This window comes from Callorhinus ursinus, unplaced genomic scaffold, assembly GCF_003265705.2.
Source record: "Callorhinus ursinus isolate GAN/ISIS: 27379988/994484 unplaced genomic scaffold, GSC_fseal_2.0 scaffold12, whole genome shotgun sequence".
NCBI lineage: Eukaryota > Metazoa > Chordata > Mammalia > Carnivora > Otariidae > Callorhinus > Callorhinus ursinus.
Window position 1 is genome coordinate 6703959 of NW_027397074.1, and position 17195 is coordinate 6721153.

General features: G+C 40.7%; 1 protein-coding gene across 1 annotated transcript in view; it reads right to left on the reverse strand.

Annotated features, from left to right (window-relative positions):
* MAGI2 (membrane associated guanylate kinase, WW and PDZ domain containing 2) overlaps nucleotides 1–17195 on the reverse strand; it is a 1285084-nt gene that overhangs the window by 73102 nt on the left and 1194787 nt on the right. The window contains exons 19-20 of the mRNA XM_073899397.1: nucleotides 15388–15607; nucleotides 14616–14759 (exon numbers count right to left, since the gene is read on the reverse strand). Coding sequence (XP_073755498.1) covers nucleotides 14616–14759; nucleotides 15388–15607 — 364 coding nt within the window. The remainder of the gene's footprint in view (nucleotides 1–14615; nucleotides 14760–15387; nucleotides 15608–17195) is intronic.

A 17195-nucleotide genomic window follows, 5' to 3' on the forward strand; every position in this document is an offset into this window, starting at 1 on the left:
GACACCGGTGGGACCCATCTGGCTACTGGAATAGTTCAAGATAACAAAGAGGAAGGTCTGTATTGGGGCAGTCACAATGGAAGGAAAGGAGGAAATGCCTAATTTGGGATCTGACTTAAGTTTCCTTCATGTCCGTTTCCAGAAAGACACAGACCAAAGCAGCGTGTACTGGCTTCCCTTAGGCCAGCCCTGCTCAAGACTGAGCACACTCCCAAATTAGGTAGCTAATTGCAAGCATCAACTCAGCAGCTTACTCCCAATTCCCTTTGATTTACCTCCCGGTTTTCTCTCTGGAGCTAGGAAGGCAATTTTTGAAAATGACCCAATATTCAATATTCATTAATCCTTCCCTTTGCTTACTTACATTTGACCTTAACTTCCCTTTCTGGGCTCAATCATTCTCTCAAGGTCTCATACAAAGCAAAGTAATGCTAATAGGTTGAGAAGTCTCCTTCTCTTCCCTCAAGAAGACTAATATGGCAGTGTTCTAAAGACTAGTGGTATATCATCCTTTTGGCAGATAATTACACAAAGGCGTGAGACCCTGAGATGGCACAATGTCAAGAACCGGTGGATGATCTGAAGTGGAAAATGAGTGCCTTGGACATCTAATAGGCAGCTGGAAAGTCAGGTTAGGCATTTAGGAGGGATGTCAGCCCATACATCCCAAAGTTGACCAAATAATGAAACAAGCCTGCCTTGAGGGTTATGCTGTTTTATACAGGATCAAGAAGAGGTGATGGATTCCAATACAGAGAAGAAGTACTTATTGAAAAACAAGCATCTTGTCAAGTTGAAGCACCCAGGAGTCAGATACAGTAATGCCCTTTTCATTCTGGTGAAGGTGGCAGCAATGTTCCACAGGTAAGGGCAGAAGTCATTTCTTTGTTCAATAGTGCAGAAGCTAGGAAGCTAGGCAGGGAAGAAAGGGACCAGGGTCTGAGGATGGTGTATTGCCAAGGAAGCCGTACTCCAGGGGCACACCGAAGAAGAAGCTCGCATGGCCCGGGAATCACATTTGAAGACTACAGTATGTAGCTCTCAACATCTTCTGAAGCACTCTGCTGTGCCAACCAAATCCTGTGTGAGTCAGGACCAAGACGTATCTCATGCCCACTGTTCTGACGAAAACAGAGAAGTGAATGGTAGACTGGGCAGGCTGAGTGACTCCCGGCCCGCCCACCCGAAGAGCTGGGGGTCTGGGGGAGCGACGCAATGACAAAGGATCTCAAGCAGATGGCTAATTTGCATAAATGCTGGGAAGACATTTTTGTAAAAATGAAGTGGGAAGAAAATTTTGACTTATTCTCAGATAAAGACAGAGAAATGATGGCTTAATATAAAGAGGAAACTATCCTCACAAGTCCTCCCCTCATTGTAGAGGCAAGTAGAATGTGTTTTTCAGATCACAGCGGTGGTTTGTAAACTTTCTCATTCTTTTCCATAGGCAAAACCAAAACCCCAAAACAAAACAAAAACCATGAATAATTAAAAATGCAAAGATTCTCCTCACTTGTAATTTATTCAACTTCTTCTCTGTCTTTTCCCACCAAGATGCTATCCTAACACTAACCCTTTGATTCCTTACCAAACCCTTAACTAGCCCTCATGGGAAGCTGCTTTTGAAATGGTTCAAAGTTGGGCATCCAATGGAAGAAGAAACAGGACAGAGAAACGGAGCCCACCCCGCGTGGCATAATGAACCCTGAATAATTGACAAAGGAGTCTAACACCGAGTGAGTCAGCTCTGCTCCCTGGGCTTCTTTCTCTAATCAAGACAAAGCTCTCCCTCCTTCCTGAAAGGGACTCGTGTCACTCATTTAACACAGTGTTCACGGGTCAGGCTCTGAAAAGAGAAAAGGTAATGGATTTGATCTTGGCGAGAGGTTTTCCTTTCCCTTCATAAAAGGCATGGAGCAGAACCAAACAATAAAGGAAAACCTTGCATTTGCAGACGATCTGAAGGGTGAGTCACCATGATGGCTGACAGACGACGGGGCGGCTCAGTGACACGGGCTGTGGGGACGTGGAGAGGCTAACAGTTATGGAGGGATGAGCTCTCTGTGTGTTTACTGAGTGTCAGCACCCAGAGGTGATGAAAGACTGGGTGGGTAATCTTTGGCAATGCAGGGCCCCAGAAACGATCTACCCAAGCCCAGACGATTGTTTTATTTCTCCAGTTGGACTGCTCTTTCCTCTCTTAAGCACTTGTTATCTCTTTTCTCTCATGCATTCGATTTCATCAGCCTCCTTAGCTCATCTATCTGCATGGAACTGACGGGCTCAGCTCTGCAGAGTTTGAATATTCTGCTAAGCTCTGGCTTCCCCATCACCCAGCCGATGGCCCTGCTCTCCTGTGTACTTTCTCTAATAAGCTTTGGCACACCTGTCTTGTAACCCTTCATTCTGTCATGTTTTGCATACCTCATGCTACTGAAGTTCTTCATTATTTCCCGCTTGACCTTATTTTTCACTTTATTTCTATTCTATTTCTATTCCTACTGTGTCATTCACATTTGGTGACTGGGAGTTTACATATGAGGAAAACAAGATGTGAAATGTCACAGAGTTTAAGATTAAAGGCATTTAAAAAATGTTAGGCACAATAACTACACTACCTCACCGATCCTGCGATTATCTGTAACAATTAAATGTACTCTGAAAAGGACGGTGGATCCATCTGCCCATTGCTTAAAACCCATCAGTGGCACCCCGTTTCTTGCAGAGTAAGGATCAGACCCCTAACAGGCCCTGCATGCTCTGGGCCCTGCCTCCCTCCCAGCTCATCCCAGCCAGGCTCCCCTTGCCTTCCAGCCTCTCAGTCAGGTCACCATGCTCCCTCCCACCCACGGGCTTTTGCCCACATCTCCCCCTCTTCCCGAAATTCTCCTCCTTCCTCTCTTCACCTGATTAACTCCTCCTCCTCTTTCTCCTGTCAACTCAAGCATCTCATCTTCAGAGAAAGCTCCTCTTCACTCTCCAGTCAGGTCACATCCGCCTAGCGAGGCGCTAGGGCATAAAAAGCTGACTGTGAGTTAGACTGAATATTCCACATAAATTCATATACTCTGTTCTCTGTGAAATCTGGTCCATTGGGTGCCTTTGCGGCCATGTACCTAGTGAGCAGAACTAGTTAACTTCCAGAGCCAGAAAGTACACCTGCAGTGTTCTGCACTTCGAAGGCTTCTGTTCACACATTCATTCAGCAAACAACACCGACTGAATGTGCACCATGGGCCAGGCACAGTGCTGAGCACTGGGGTACAGTGGGGAACACAGAGCACCATGGCTCCTGTTCTCACAGAGTTTATACTCTGGAGAGTCGGATTTCATAACATAATCACGCACGTGAATGTGAAATTAGCATTGTGACAAAAGTTACAAAGGAGACTTGGCAGCCGATGACAGGCGGATGTGACCTGACTGGAGAGTGAAGAGGAGCTTTCTCTGAAGATGAGATGCTTGAGTTGACAGGAGAAAGAGGAGGAGGAGTTAATCAGGTGAAGAGAGGAAGGAGGAGAATTTCGGGAAGAGGGGGAGATGTGGGCAAAAGCCCGTGGGTGGGAGGGAGCATGGTGACCTGGCTGAGAGGCTGGAAGGCAAGGGGAGCCTGGCTGAGATGAGCTGGGAGGGAGGCAGGGCCCAGAGCATGCAGGGCCTGTTAGGGGTCTGATCTTTACCCTGCAAGAAATGGGGTGCCACTGATGGGTTTTAAGCTATGGGCAGATGGATCAGATTTGTGTTCTGAGAAGGAACCCACCTTATCTAACAGACTGGGGTGGGGGGAAGCAAATACGAGGTGATTTGTACTTCAAAGCTTTCATAACCTCTTGACACATGCACACTTACTTGAACATGCCTTCTATATCGCCGGGCTTAGAGTATTGCGTATTTTAATAGAAATACCTGGGTGGGAAGGAGGGGGAGGAAGAATGGCGGAAACTGAGGAATACTGAAATAGGCACTTTGCCCTTCCTGGAAAAGACTATTCCCATTTTCCGGAAGAGTAAAATGGACTCTGTTAAATAACTTGCATGATATGAGGACACACGGTCATTCTTTTGAGTTGCTAGGGCTGACTCAACTGGTCCTCGGGCCAGGAGAACATTCTCCCTCCCGCCGACCCAGTGCGCATGCCCCGGAAGCTGACCAGAGGAAGCTGGTATTTGAGGCTCTAGAGCAGCTGTAAGCTCTTGATGGGGTAACTTGTCCACGGTCAGAGCTAGAGAGCCAGTGAGGTGGTGAGTCAGTATACGAACGTCAGGTCCACCCGGCTCCTGCTCTTTTTACTGCCCCGTATTTCCTTACAAGGAAGAAACAGGCTGTGGAAAAAGGAAAGGGAACAAGGCAGGGAATGGACTAGGAAGTAAGACAGACACTTCCCTCTGAGGGTCATCAGGGTAAGGAAACCACTGAGTGGGCTGGAGACAATGAAAATATCTCGGACGAGCTGACTGGAAACAAGCAAGCCACATGCGTTCTTCAGCCTACGACGGTGACCAGAGGCTTCAGACTGAGATAGACCCACTGATGGGCGTATATCGCTATTTTTACCCAACTTTTTCCCCTGAGAAATTGTGTGTGTGAGAGAGTTTCTTGTTGCTAAGGGAGACAGCCTCGCTGCTTTGATTCTCTGGATCCAAGGGCATATTAATTCAAGACACTGTGTCATGCCATTCAAGCTCAATGGCAGAATCTGAGCACGATGTGAAGAGGGCTCCTCCCCAGATTCAGGCAGAGCCTCCAGCTGGGCAGGCCCCCTCATTTACGGCCCAGACAAACACCCTCAGTCTGGGGGAAGATAAGGTAGGATTCTTCTAAGCGGTTACCAGGAATCTGCATACTATTAAATGTGTCCCCTCCCAGAGCAGTCCCCTCTTACATCTGGCTGGAGATGACAAACGCAAAGAAATCTATCTGAGCCACCAAAATATGTTTCCTGGGAATGAAAACCAGCTTTAAAATTTCAAATACAAAGATGAGGCATAAGAGCGGCATATTATGCTGGTTTTCTCAGTATGCCCATTTCTAGGGCATTTCACACATTTCTGCATTGGTGTGTTCTAACAGCACACGGGACATCCTGGAGCAGTTCTGACTGGCTGCACTGGGACCCATAGGTGTAAGGACCTGCAGGTATAGGAACAGTCTCAGCCTCCCTGCCCACAGCTACTCCACCTTCTTCTTGCCCTAGTATCTGTTTACAACACGGACAAACATAAGGTAGCTGTGATCCAGACATTGCCTGCAGACTTGTTTTGTTTCACAGGCACACCTTTTTTAAATTAAGAAAGAACATTTTTTCAAGTCTGGTTGATTCTTAAAAATATGAATTTTTGCTTTCTCTTGAAAGATCAAAGACTTAGAAGGAGGAAGCCAGCATCCCCTCTGATCAACAGTTGGCCTGGGCTCACAGTGGCTGCTCCTCAGATGGGGCAAGGGCTCTCCATGCCTCACACATTCATTTTCCCTGCCTGGCCCAGGCAGGCATGTGAATTTGGAACCCTCCCTCCCTCTTTCTGAGACTGTGGGCCCAAGCAGAGTTTCTACACTGCTGAGGTGGCAGAGAGTAAGGAGGACACCATGCTTCTCTTTGCCCAGAACCCAGTAGTGAGTGCATCACGAGGGCCTTGAGAGCACGCAGACTTAGCCCCTTGTGTGTGGAGTTCTCAGGCAAGCCTGTAGCAGGGGCAAGGACTCATTAGAAATCAAGAATAAACAACTAACCAGAAAATCCCCATACATTTAAAAATACAAAAACAAGAGCACTTTCTAAATGATCTATGAGTCAAAGAGGAAATCACAGTGGAAATTAAAATGTATTTAGAACTTAAAATCATGAACATACTACATATCAAAACTACAGCCTTAAATTCATACATTATTAATAGAAATGAAGAAAAATGGAGAATTACTGGTCTAAGCATCCAACTTAAGGAGCAATAAAAATAACGAGTAAAAGAAAACGGAGGGTTAATATATGGCGATTAACATAACAATAAAAAATTAAAAAAAAAAGAAAATGGAGGGAGAGAAATACTAAATATAAAAACAGTAATGAATAAGCAAGAGAACAAACATGTAAGCTGGTTCTGTAAAAAAATTTAAAATGGACAAATCTCTGGCTCGATTAATAAAGATAAAACAAAGAATGCACAAATAAACAGCAGTCAAATAAATGAGACGGGGACATAAAAACAAATCCTTCAGACATTAAAAATATAATAAGATAATATTATAAACACTTTGGAAACTAAGATGGAATAGGCAAATTATTAGAAAAAGGAAATTTATTAGAATTAACTCAAAAAGAAATAGAAAAACCTGAAGAATATCCTAGTTCTTATAGAAATGTAGTTAGTGATTTAAAATTTTCACATGAAGAAAGAACACAAGGTTTGGATGGATTTACAGGTGCATTCTACCTAACATGCAAGGACACTTCCCAACTTACATAAGCTTTCCCAGACCGGATCAACAATGAAAGACACAGAAAGGATTATTCATCTCACTTTATAAGGCTAGAATAACATTAATATCAAAATCATTCAACCACACGTGAAGAAAAAATTTCAGGCCGATCTTACTCAAGAACAAAGATACAAATATCCTAAAGGAATTATCAGGAACTGAATTGAGCAATGCATAAAAAGATCACTATGGATAAGCAGGATTTATCTGAGGAAATCAAGAGTGATAATAACATAAAAACCCACAAATATGATTAATCATATTAATCAGCATGTTAAGGAAAAAGATCATATGATACTTCCCGTGGACATGGAAATAGTACATAAAATTCAATATGAATTCCTAATAAACTCTCTAGCAAACTAGTAATAAAAGGGAACATTCTTAATCTGTTAAAGTTTATCTATATAAGCCCATTAAACATTATGTTTAGTGGTGAGATGTTAAAAGCTTTCCCTTTAAGATTAGAAATAGAACAAGAGTGCTTGCTTTGACCACTTCTATTTAGAGTCACACTGGAAGTTGAACATGTGCAGTAAAATAAGAAAAAAAAAAGTAAAAGAACTTAAAAGACACAGAACTCTCATTATTTGCAGAAAATGTGTTTACCTACACAGAAAATCCAGAGGTAGCTACAGATAAATGACTTGAATTAATAAAAGAGTTTAGTAATTTTGCATGATATGATTGATCAACATACAAAAATCAATTCTCTTTCTTTCCACTGGTAACAGCTTATCTTAATATTACATTAAAAATATTATATATCAGGGCGCCTGGATGGCTCAGTCAGTTGAGCATCTGACTCTAGATTTTGGCTCTCAGGTCATGATCTCAGGGTTGTGAGACTGAGCCCACGTTGGGCTTAGTACTGAGTACAGAGCCTGCTTAAGATTCTCTCTCTCTCTCTCTCTCTCCCTCTGCCCCTCCCCCATGCTCACACCCGTGGGCTCTCTTTCTCTCTCTCTAAAAATAAATAAATAAATAAACAAACAAATAAATAAATAAATAAAAATCTATATATAAAAACAAAAATAAAACAAAGTGCCTGGAATCAATCTAGCAAAATATTTGCAGACACGTTATGGAGAAAAACTATAAACTTTGAGCAGTTTAAGGAAAACCAAAATAAATGGATTATATCATGTTCATAGATAGAAAGATTCAATATTATAAAGATTATAAATATTATAGCGTTTTCCCACTTTTTTATAGATTCCAAACAATTCCAATAAAAATCCTAATAGGACAAGCAAATTCTAAAAAATTTATATGGAAGGGCAAAGATCCAAGAGCAACCAGACACACCTGAAGAATTAAGATGTGTGTCTGGGGATGAGCGGATGGGCAGTTTTTCTATCAAAAGTCAAGACTTATTAAAAGGTAGATAAACAGAGTGTCGATGTGGGCATAGACAAACAGAACAGCAGAACAGTGTAATCTATAAACAGACAATTGCATATGGAAATTTTATTTATTATAGGGCTATCATTGCAGATTGGGAGAAAACAAGGGGCATTCGACAAATGATGCTGTGACAGGTGGTTATCCATACAGAAAAACCGAAACTGGGTTTCTTCCTTATACTACACAGAGAAATCAATTCTCGGTGATTAAAGACTTAGAAACGAAAAGCAAAACTATAAAACTTTTAGAGAAAGATATAGGAAATCTTTAGGAATATGAGTTAGGGAATAATTTTTTCAAAGACGACACAGAAAGTGGAAACTATGAACGAAAGGGTTTATTAAGTCAATTACACTAAAATTAAGGCTATTTACCAAAGCGCATCATAAAGAAAGTGAAACTACAAGTCATTAACGGGAGTAAGATATTTGCAACATAGCAATTGATGAAAAACTATCATCAAGAACATATGAACACTTCCAAAATCAATATGAAAAGAAGAAACAATTCAACAGAAAATAGGGAAAATATATGAATAGGCATTTTTATTTAAGAGAAAACACAACAGCCCAATAAACATAAGAAAAGATGATGAACACCATATTTAATCAAGAAATGCAAATTCAAGCCTAAATGATGTGTCATTTTCTACCTACCTATTAAAAGCTTGAAATTGAAGTTTTATGAGGATGTATAGTAGGGGAAAATCTTTTACACTGTTCATATGTGTATAAATTTGTATCACCACTTAGGAAAATATTTTTGTGTTATTTAGTTAAGTTAAATATGTGCCCATCTAGGTATATAGTCTAGTCTAGAAAAATTCTTGCATATGTGCAGCAGGAAACATGTTATAAGGATTGTGTTAGTTACGAAAAGCTCAACTCAAATGTCCACTGACATGGAAAATCTCAAATCTCCATGGATAACTACTATCTACTATAGCATATTCATACAATGGAATGATTTGCAGTAGTGAAAATAAGCGAACTAGAGCTTCATGCATCAACTTGAATGAGTCTTATGAATATGAAGTATAAAAAGGAAACCGCAGAGGACATGTACAATATGATTCATTTATATGAAGTTCCCAAAGTGTGCAAAACTAAATAAATAATATAGTTGAGAGATACACACATTTGTAGTAAAACTGGAAGGAATGGTAAGTGTTTGTTTAGAGTGGTGGTTCTCTGGGGGCTGGAGTGTGTGGGGAAGTTGAGTCACGGGAGTTTGGTCATATTCTGTTTTCTAAGCAGGGCCAGGGTTTGTGGTGCTTGAATCATTGCTAGTGTTTATACCTACAAAAATAGAACTGCCATATGATCCAGCAATTGCACTACTAGGTATTTACCCAAAGGACACAAAAATACTGATTCGAAGGGATACATGCACCCCGATGTTTATAGCAGCATTATCAACAATAGCCAAACTATGAAAAGAGCCCAGATGCCCATCGACTGATGAATAAAGAAAATGTGGTGTATATATATATATATATTACTCAGCCATCAATAAGAATGAAGTCTTGCCATTTGTAATGACACGATGCAGTGTATCATGCTAAGCAAGTAAGCCAGTCAGAGAAAGACAAATACCATATAATTTCATTCATATGTGGAGTTTAAGAAACAAAAACAAATGATCATAGGGAAAAAAAGAGAGGCAAACCAAGGAACAGACTCTTTTAACTATAGAGAACAAATTGATGGTCAGCAGAACTGGGGTGGGGGTTGGGGGATGGGGGGAAATAGGTGACGGGGATTATGGAGTGCACTTGTGATGAGCACTGGGTGTTAAATGTTAAGTACTGAATCACTAAATTGTACAACTGAAACTAATACACTGTATGTTAACTAACTGGAATTTAAATAAAAGCCAAAAAAAAAAGATGATAAACAATATCCTATTTGCCCTTGTTCAGTCCACCAAGATTTTTTAGGTCACCCTGAGGCCCACTGCAGGCAGACTTGTGCATATGAATTTCAAGAAGGTAAGCCATTTTATAAATAAGCTTATTTGATGCTAAAAAGGCATATACAATTGTTACACAGCTGTTGAGGTGATGAAGCTAAAAAATGATGTTCTTTTTTATAATACAAAGTATGTTTTATGGAAATGGGGAATATATTATGTTTTATGGAAACAGGAAAATACTTTACCTTTTCAAGAGCAAACTTGGTCTCCTTTCAGATTCTCTTTTAACTTGACAGTCAGACTTTATTTATGTGATTAGAACTACTATCCTTTCTTCCAAATGTCTCTTGATTTTTTAAGATCCCCTGCTTCACCAGTAAATTATTTTGCATATTCATTATTCTTTGCCTGTGTTTCCTATTTATTTTCAGTTTTTAATTACACTGTGTCCCTAAGAGCTTTGTACCAGAGATTTATTCATCAGTACCAAAATTTTATCCCTCTCAACTTTATTAGACTATTGTACAAACTTAAAAACACTCTTCTTTTTAAAACATATCCATTAATAGTTTCTAATAATTTCTTACACTTTTCCTTAAAAAGTGAATGTCGTTTGTGTTTTTCTTATGACCTTAGCCTTCCCGAATGACTGAAGAAAGCAATCAGACATGATGGTTATGTTTCTATTTTCTAGTCCCTGTATTTTCTGCATGTACAGATTATGTTTTGTCTGCTCAACTTTTTTATTTTTTTAGAGAGACAGTGAGAGAGAGAGAGAGAGAGAGAGAGAGCGCATGCACTCGTGCGCATGGGGGGGGGTGCCGAGGGAGAGGGAGAGAGAATCCTAGGCAGGTTCCACGCCCAGCACAGAGCCCAACACAGAGCTTGATCTCACGACCCTGAGATCATGACCTGAGCCGAAATCAAGAGTCAGACACTCAACTGACTGAGCCACCCAGGCACCTGGGACATGCTTTAAAGATATGTATCTGTGCCACAGTTTCTTAGAACCCCCAGTGTGAGGAGGATGTCCTTATACCCATGCTCACCACCTCCTCTGGCACCACCGCACCTGGCTTTCTTGTACTACTGACAGGCACATGCCACCACTGTCCTGCAACAAAGGTTATCATAAAAGACCCAGGAAAAGTCTCAAGGTCAGAGGCTAACCTCTGGTGCCATAACTAAGTGTTCAAAAGTCCTATTATTTACATCCCTGACCCAAGAGCCTAGTAATTCATTAGTTGTTACAGGAAATGATTTCTCGGAATCATCCAGGTCGTTCACAGTAATTCTGATTTCAGCAATTCTATTATGCTGTGTTTCATCTAAGATATCCAGCTATGATCAGATCATTACCTGGCTTTTTCCTTCTGTTTCTTTTTTTTTTACATTTTATTATGTTAGGTTAATCACCATACATTACATCATTAGTTTTTGATGTAGTGTTCCATGATTCATTGTTTGCGTATAACACCCAGTGCTCCATTCAGTACCCGCCCTCTTTAATACCCATCACCAGGCTAACCCATCCCCTCACCCCCCTCCCCTTTAGAACCCTCAGTTAGTTTCTCAGAGTCCCTAGCCTCTCATGGTTCATCCTCCCCTCCGATCCCCCCACTTCATTTTTCCCTTCCTGCTATCTTCTTTTTTTTTTTTTAACATATAATGTATTATTTGTTTCAGAGGTACAGGTCTGTGATTCAGCAGTCTTACACAATTCACAGCGCTCACCATAGCCCATACCCTCCCCAATGTCCATCACCCAGCCACTACTGGGTATTTCTTTCTGTTTCTGATCATGAAAAGGCGGGGGGGGAATGCAATCTTTCCCACACTTATTTGATCATTAAGTGGGTATGTGTTTAGTTTGCGTGGAGAGGAAATGATGGTTTAAGACTGAAGGTGGAGGGATCATACTGACAAGGAGAAATGCGCCTTCATGTTTTAAGGGCTGGGAAGAAGCTGGTGCTAGCTTCTCTGCATCTTGAGCTTACTTTTAATGATAGGCCATGAATCTCTTGTCCACCTGTTTTTCTCAGGAGTCTTGGAGCTTTACGACCAAGTCATAATATCCATGGAGTAAAGAGCTGTCTTCTAAGCATCACCTGCACGGATGATTAAGATCTGTGTATGTATCTGGGCCCCAGTGGTATCAAGGGGGAATCTGACAGTAAGAGGAAAAATGGGTCCCTGATTGATTTTATTGGAAAATTTCCAAATTGGTAACCTATGTTATCCAGTTTATACATTAGTTTAAAATAATCAAACCACTGAGTCATACAAATATTGATCGATCCTGGTCCTTGACAAAATAATTTAAACACATTTGTGACTTATAGGTTATAGCTAATTCCTGATAAGCACAGATGAAGGTAGAAAGCATTAGCTTAAATGATTAAAATTTGATAATAAACATTAAAATAAGATCTGATTTAATTATGTGCTATGATGAAGAACAACCATGCAGATATAAAATAGTTACCTAATTCTGACAGTAGATAATATGGAACACCTTTGAACTTATGTGGTGAAGTTGTCCCTTTCCCAGACAGGCAGTTAGTCACTGGTCCATGAGTGAGAAAATCCCCCAAAACATTTGAGTATTAAATATAATCCATAAAGAGCAGAAAAAAAGTCTTCTATCCATCCTTGCTAAGTTCCCAGCCTTAATTTAAAGATTGGAGATAAAATCAACCAGTAAAATTTTATCCATGGGATTTCTGTGACTCCCAAGTGGTTCCTTTTCTTTGAGAATTAAGTGCTGGAAATATATATATATTATAGTCCCAAATAAACTAACCCATATTATCTCAAACCGGCCATAATAATTCCTTTTAGATAGCTTGTACACAGAAGAATAGGTTGCTCCATAAAACTGGCATGGAAAATTATAAAATATTGCTTATTTTTATAATCTATGAAAAGAAGTTAAAACACCATTTTCTGAAACCCAGGTAGAGGACTCATTTTTATCACTTGCCAGAAGGAAAAGCCTCTTTCATAAAATTGAGCACCTGCCTAAATTCTAAATTCTAAATTCTAAATTCTAAATCTGTGTTTACATGGATTAAAAACCTCAGTTAAACTGCTGGAACAGGATGGAAATCTTCGACAAGACCTGGGGGGAATTAACAAAGCCGGAGCCACACACATTCTATCTTTGTCATACTTTGTCAAGTCAGCTTCCCTCTGGCTCAGTTAGAAGTTCTCAAGCTTCACCTTGCATCAGATTCACCAGGGGGAGAATCAGACAATGTTGACCCCGCTCCTAGAGCTTCTGATTCAGTAGATCTGCGGTGGGGCTCAGAATTTGCATTTATAACATGTTCCCAGGTGATGCTGATGCCGGGGACCCAGCAGAGAATGAGTGCTCTGGTTTGAATTCTCTAAGAAAGAATATTCTTTTTACAGGAGAGTACTTCCATATATATGCTTCTATGCCCTGGGAGTACTGGATATATTAGCAGCCATTTAGATCATTTGTTAAAAAACGTGGCCACCGTTTGGAACCCACCACACAGACCACGTCTGAAGCGGGGGTAGGTGGGCTGTCGTCTCTCCTAAGGGTCTGGTCACTTTGCTCATGGCCTTCGTGCTGTGTGGCTTTCACCTGCTCTACAAAGATTTTGGTTTATTTAATCCCTTGTGAGTTGGCTTTGCAGCACGTTAAGATAGCGCCCTTCTGTGTTTAGGGAAGCCGGGTCACCTAACCTAAACCCTATACAGATGGTGTGAGAAGAGGCTCAAGGCAGGGGCTGTCAGGCTCTAGAGTCAGCCCTTGCTTGGGTTCGAAGTCCGACTTGGATAATTCCCAGTTGTCAAAGAATTGAAAAGGAGGGAGAAAAATGGACATGATTTATGTTCTTCCTACTTTTGCACTGGGGATGATTCATGGACTTGGGGATGAGAATCACAGAAATGGTAGACTTGGCGGTAAGAATAACAGATTCATTCAGTTATTTGGGAGCAAGTGGCTGGTGGAGCTCAGCCCAAGAATCTTGAGGTTCTGGAAGCCAAGAACCACAGCTTTTCTGTATTAATTTAAAAGACAACGAGGGAGTGCAAGAATGAATTCCAGATTTTATTTATAAGCACATTTATTATGTGCTTACTAATGGCCATTTTGCAGAAAGAGAGGCAGAGAGAGACACTGACTAGTATTCTATATTGTTATCAAGTTTTGTCTTGTACCTTTAGATGAAGTCAGTTGCCCATCGATCAGATGCCTCAAAATCGCTATATATTAAAAAACTCCACCTCGACTTACACTCTCATTGGAATATGCCACCATTTTTAAGGACAATATGTATCCAAGAAGCCTAGTCCCCTTTTGTTTCCAGTATCAAAGCCAAGAGACCAGTCAACACAAGAGAAATCTTCCCAAAGAAACACAGAACCATTTGATTAATAAACCTGGAGTAAAGAAAGCATAAAACAAAAAAATAAATTTCAAAAGATTTACTCTTCAAATGAAAACTAAATATCATCAAACCATAGGAAAGATTATGGATCCGTGTTTTTACTTCAAGCTGTTTCTTAGGTTACTTTTTACATTTTCTTCAGTTTGCTCTTCAGAGAGACTGTATCTTTAAAACACTACAATGAGATTTGCCAATTGGAAGGCTATACGCAAGAAAATGAGAGATAATACAATTCTTAAATAACGTTTGACCAAACGTTTAGAACACTGAGTCATACAATGGAAAGAAGGCAAGCCCTATGCCGAGCCTGCTTGCTGAATCGCCTGCTTTGGCACTCTGGTACTACAGTGGGTTCTTCTTTCAGAATTAAGCGGTTCCATAAAAAGAGACTGTTCTTACCCTCATCCTGCCATTCCTTATTGCGGGCCCATCTTCTGCCAGTCTCAACACGTACAAATCCATTTTGTATTCTCTTCCTCCACGAATGCTGAATCCAAATCCTTTGGCTCCTTTCTCCATGTCCACAGTGAAATAATCAAAATCCTTTAGAGTTGGGGAGAAAATGGAATAAACAGTTGTTAATATTAGAGAAGCTTCTGTGGTCAGTCTCTCTGTTCTTCTCTCTTACGGTTAATGTGTCCCCAGTGACGTAATATTGTGAGAAAAAATAATCTGATTTCACCATCTAGTAAAAGGCAAGATGAGATTCCAAAGGTTCAAGAAGATCTGAATGCAGCTGCTTTGGTCATTAAAAAAACTACTGTGGGGGCGCCTGGGTGGCTCAGTTGGTTGAGCATCTGCCTTGGCTTCAGGTCATGATCCCAGAGTCCTGGGATCGAGTCCCATGTCGGGCTCCCTGCTCAGCGGGAGGCCTGCTTCTCCCTCTGCTCCCTCTCTATCTCTGTCTCTCTCTCTCAAATATATAAAATCTTAAAAAAAAATAAATAAAAAACTACTATAGAGCATGTTTACGTTAGTATTCATCCATTTACTTGGCAAACGTAATGACTGCATATAGGCCTGAGTGATATTCTCTCTCCTTTGAGTTTCTCATTTCCTGCTGTTGAGTACCATAAATAAATGTATCAGAGTTGTGTTTGTGTGTGTGTGTGTGTGTGAATTACAGGTTTGCTCATTAGGAAACTGAAATGTAATGGGGTCTCTGAGGTACCTGGGGCTGCCTATAGTCCGCCAGAGGGTACTGCCTAGTGTCAGGGGAGTGCTGCCTGTAGTCCAGCAGGGGAGGCTGCCTGTAGTCCAAGGCTGGGGGTTGCTGGTAGTCCCCTCCCGGGGGCTGCCTGTAGTCCAGTGGCGGCTGCCTGTAGTCCGTGAACGGAGGCTGTCGGATGTCTGGTTTCACATCTTGCCTCGCTTTTACTTCTGACCTGTAACTAAATAAATGGAAATGGGATTTGCTCCGATAGCTCAGCATTCTGAGGAGATTAGAATGATCACATGACTTCTAGGCACGTGTGGGCCACACCTCTTGGTGGTCCTTTTGCGGGCTCAGGACTTTGAGAAAACTATAGATGATAAGTATTATTTTAAAATCTTTGACAAATGCCATATCGTATACATTTCATGTGGCTCCATAAGAAATCCAGGTAAACACGATGGCTCTACCAGGGCTTTGTGGAAAAGAAGTCATGGATATCCCTCTTTGACTCTGGTTACTTAAAAACTTGTACAACTGTAGCAAATCTAGGGAGCTAAGCACTTAACTATATCTCAAACTATCAGTCTGTCTCAACACCAGTGAACCAACTCTATCAACCTCTCTCTCTCCCACACACCATTCATTACTTCATGAAAGCACAATTGAAGTGACCTCTAAATACTCTATAAATATATAATTAAGGGCTATTTTAACCTGCTAGGTTGGGTCTTTTTGACTATCTTATAAAGGTTAAAGGAATGATAGCAAAGTCTAATTATCAGCTATAAGTCAAGTAGAAAGTCACCGGGTCATTCCAAAACATATTATATAGAGTTGAAATATTAGGTTATAACTATTAGATCAGTATCAGGTGCTATTATCAGATACTATCATGGCTGTAAGATGAAAGGGAAGGCAAATATGTTTATGTCCAACATTTGTCTCTTTCTTGTTTCTAAATATTACTTACAGTACCCCCCCCCCCCCGCCCCGCCACGGGGGTTACATGCCAAAACCGCAGATAGTACTGAACCCTGTATAGACTATGTTTTTTCCTATACGTACATACCTATGATAAAGTTAAATGTGCAAATTAGGCACAGTGAGAGATTATCAACAGTATTAATAACATAGAACAATTATAATAATATACTGTATTAAAGTTATGTTGAGTGTGGTCTCTCTCTCTTTCAAAATACCTTCTTGTCCTGTACTCACCCTTTGTGTGAAGATGTGAGCTGACAAAATGCCCGAGTGATGAGATGGAAGTGAGGGGCATGACCTGGGCACTAGGATTACATTGTGCAGCGTTAGGTTAGGCTATTACTGACCTTCTGACAATATGTCAGAAGGAGGATTATCTGCTTTCTGACCGTGGTTGACCTCAGGTAACTGAAACCATGGAAAGCAAAACTGCCGATTAAGGGGGGGGCTGGTGTACTCACAAATAAATACAGAAACCAGAGCTGTTTGTTTAGTGCTGTTCTGTGAATCCAAACTGCTCTAAACTGAAGGGGTTCCCCCCAGTTCCAAAAGGAGACTAACATAGCTAATGCCTGCCATTATAGGATCATTCATAAGGTAAACTGAAAAGTTATCATTACAGTATAAAGGCCACTTAATTCTGTAAATCATTGTCTATTGTCACAGCCACAGTCCAGAAGGAGCTGCTCAGAAATCCAGGAAGATTAAAAAGAATACATTCTATCTAATGATAATTTTATCTAAAATTAATATAGAGGGTTTGAGGAATTGAGAAAATATTTAGGACCAAGGAAGAACTCAAATGTGTCAGGAAAACAGGATCAAAACCAGTAGAATTT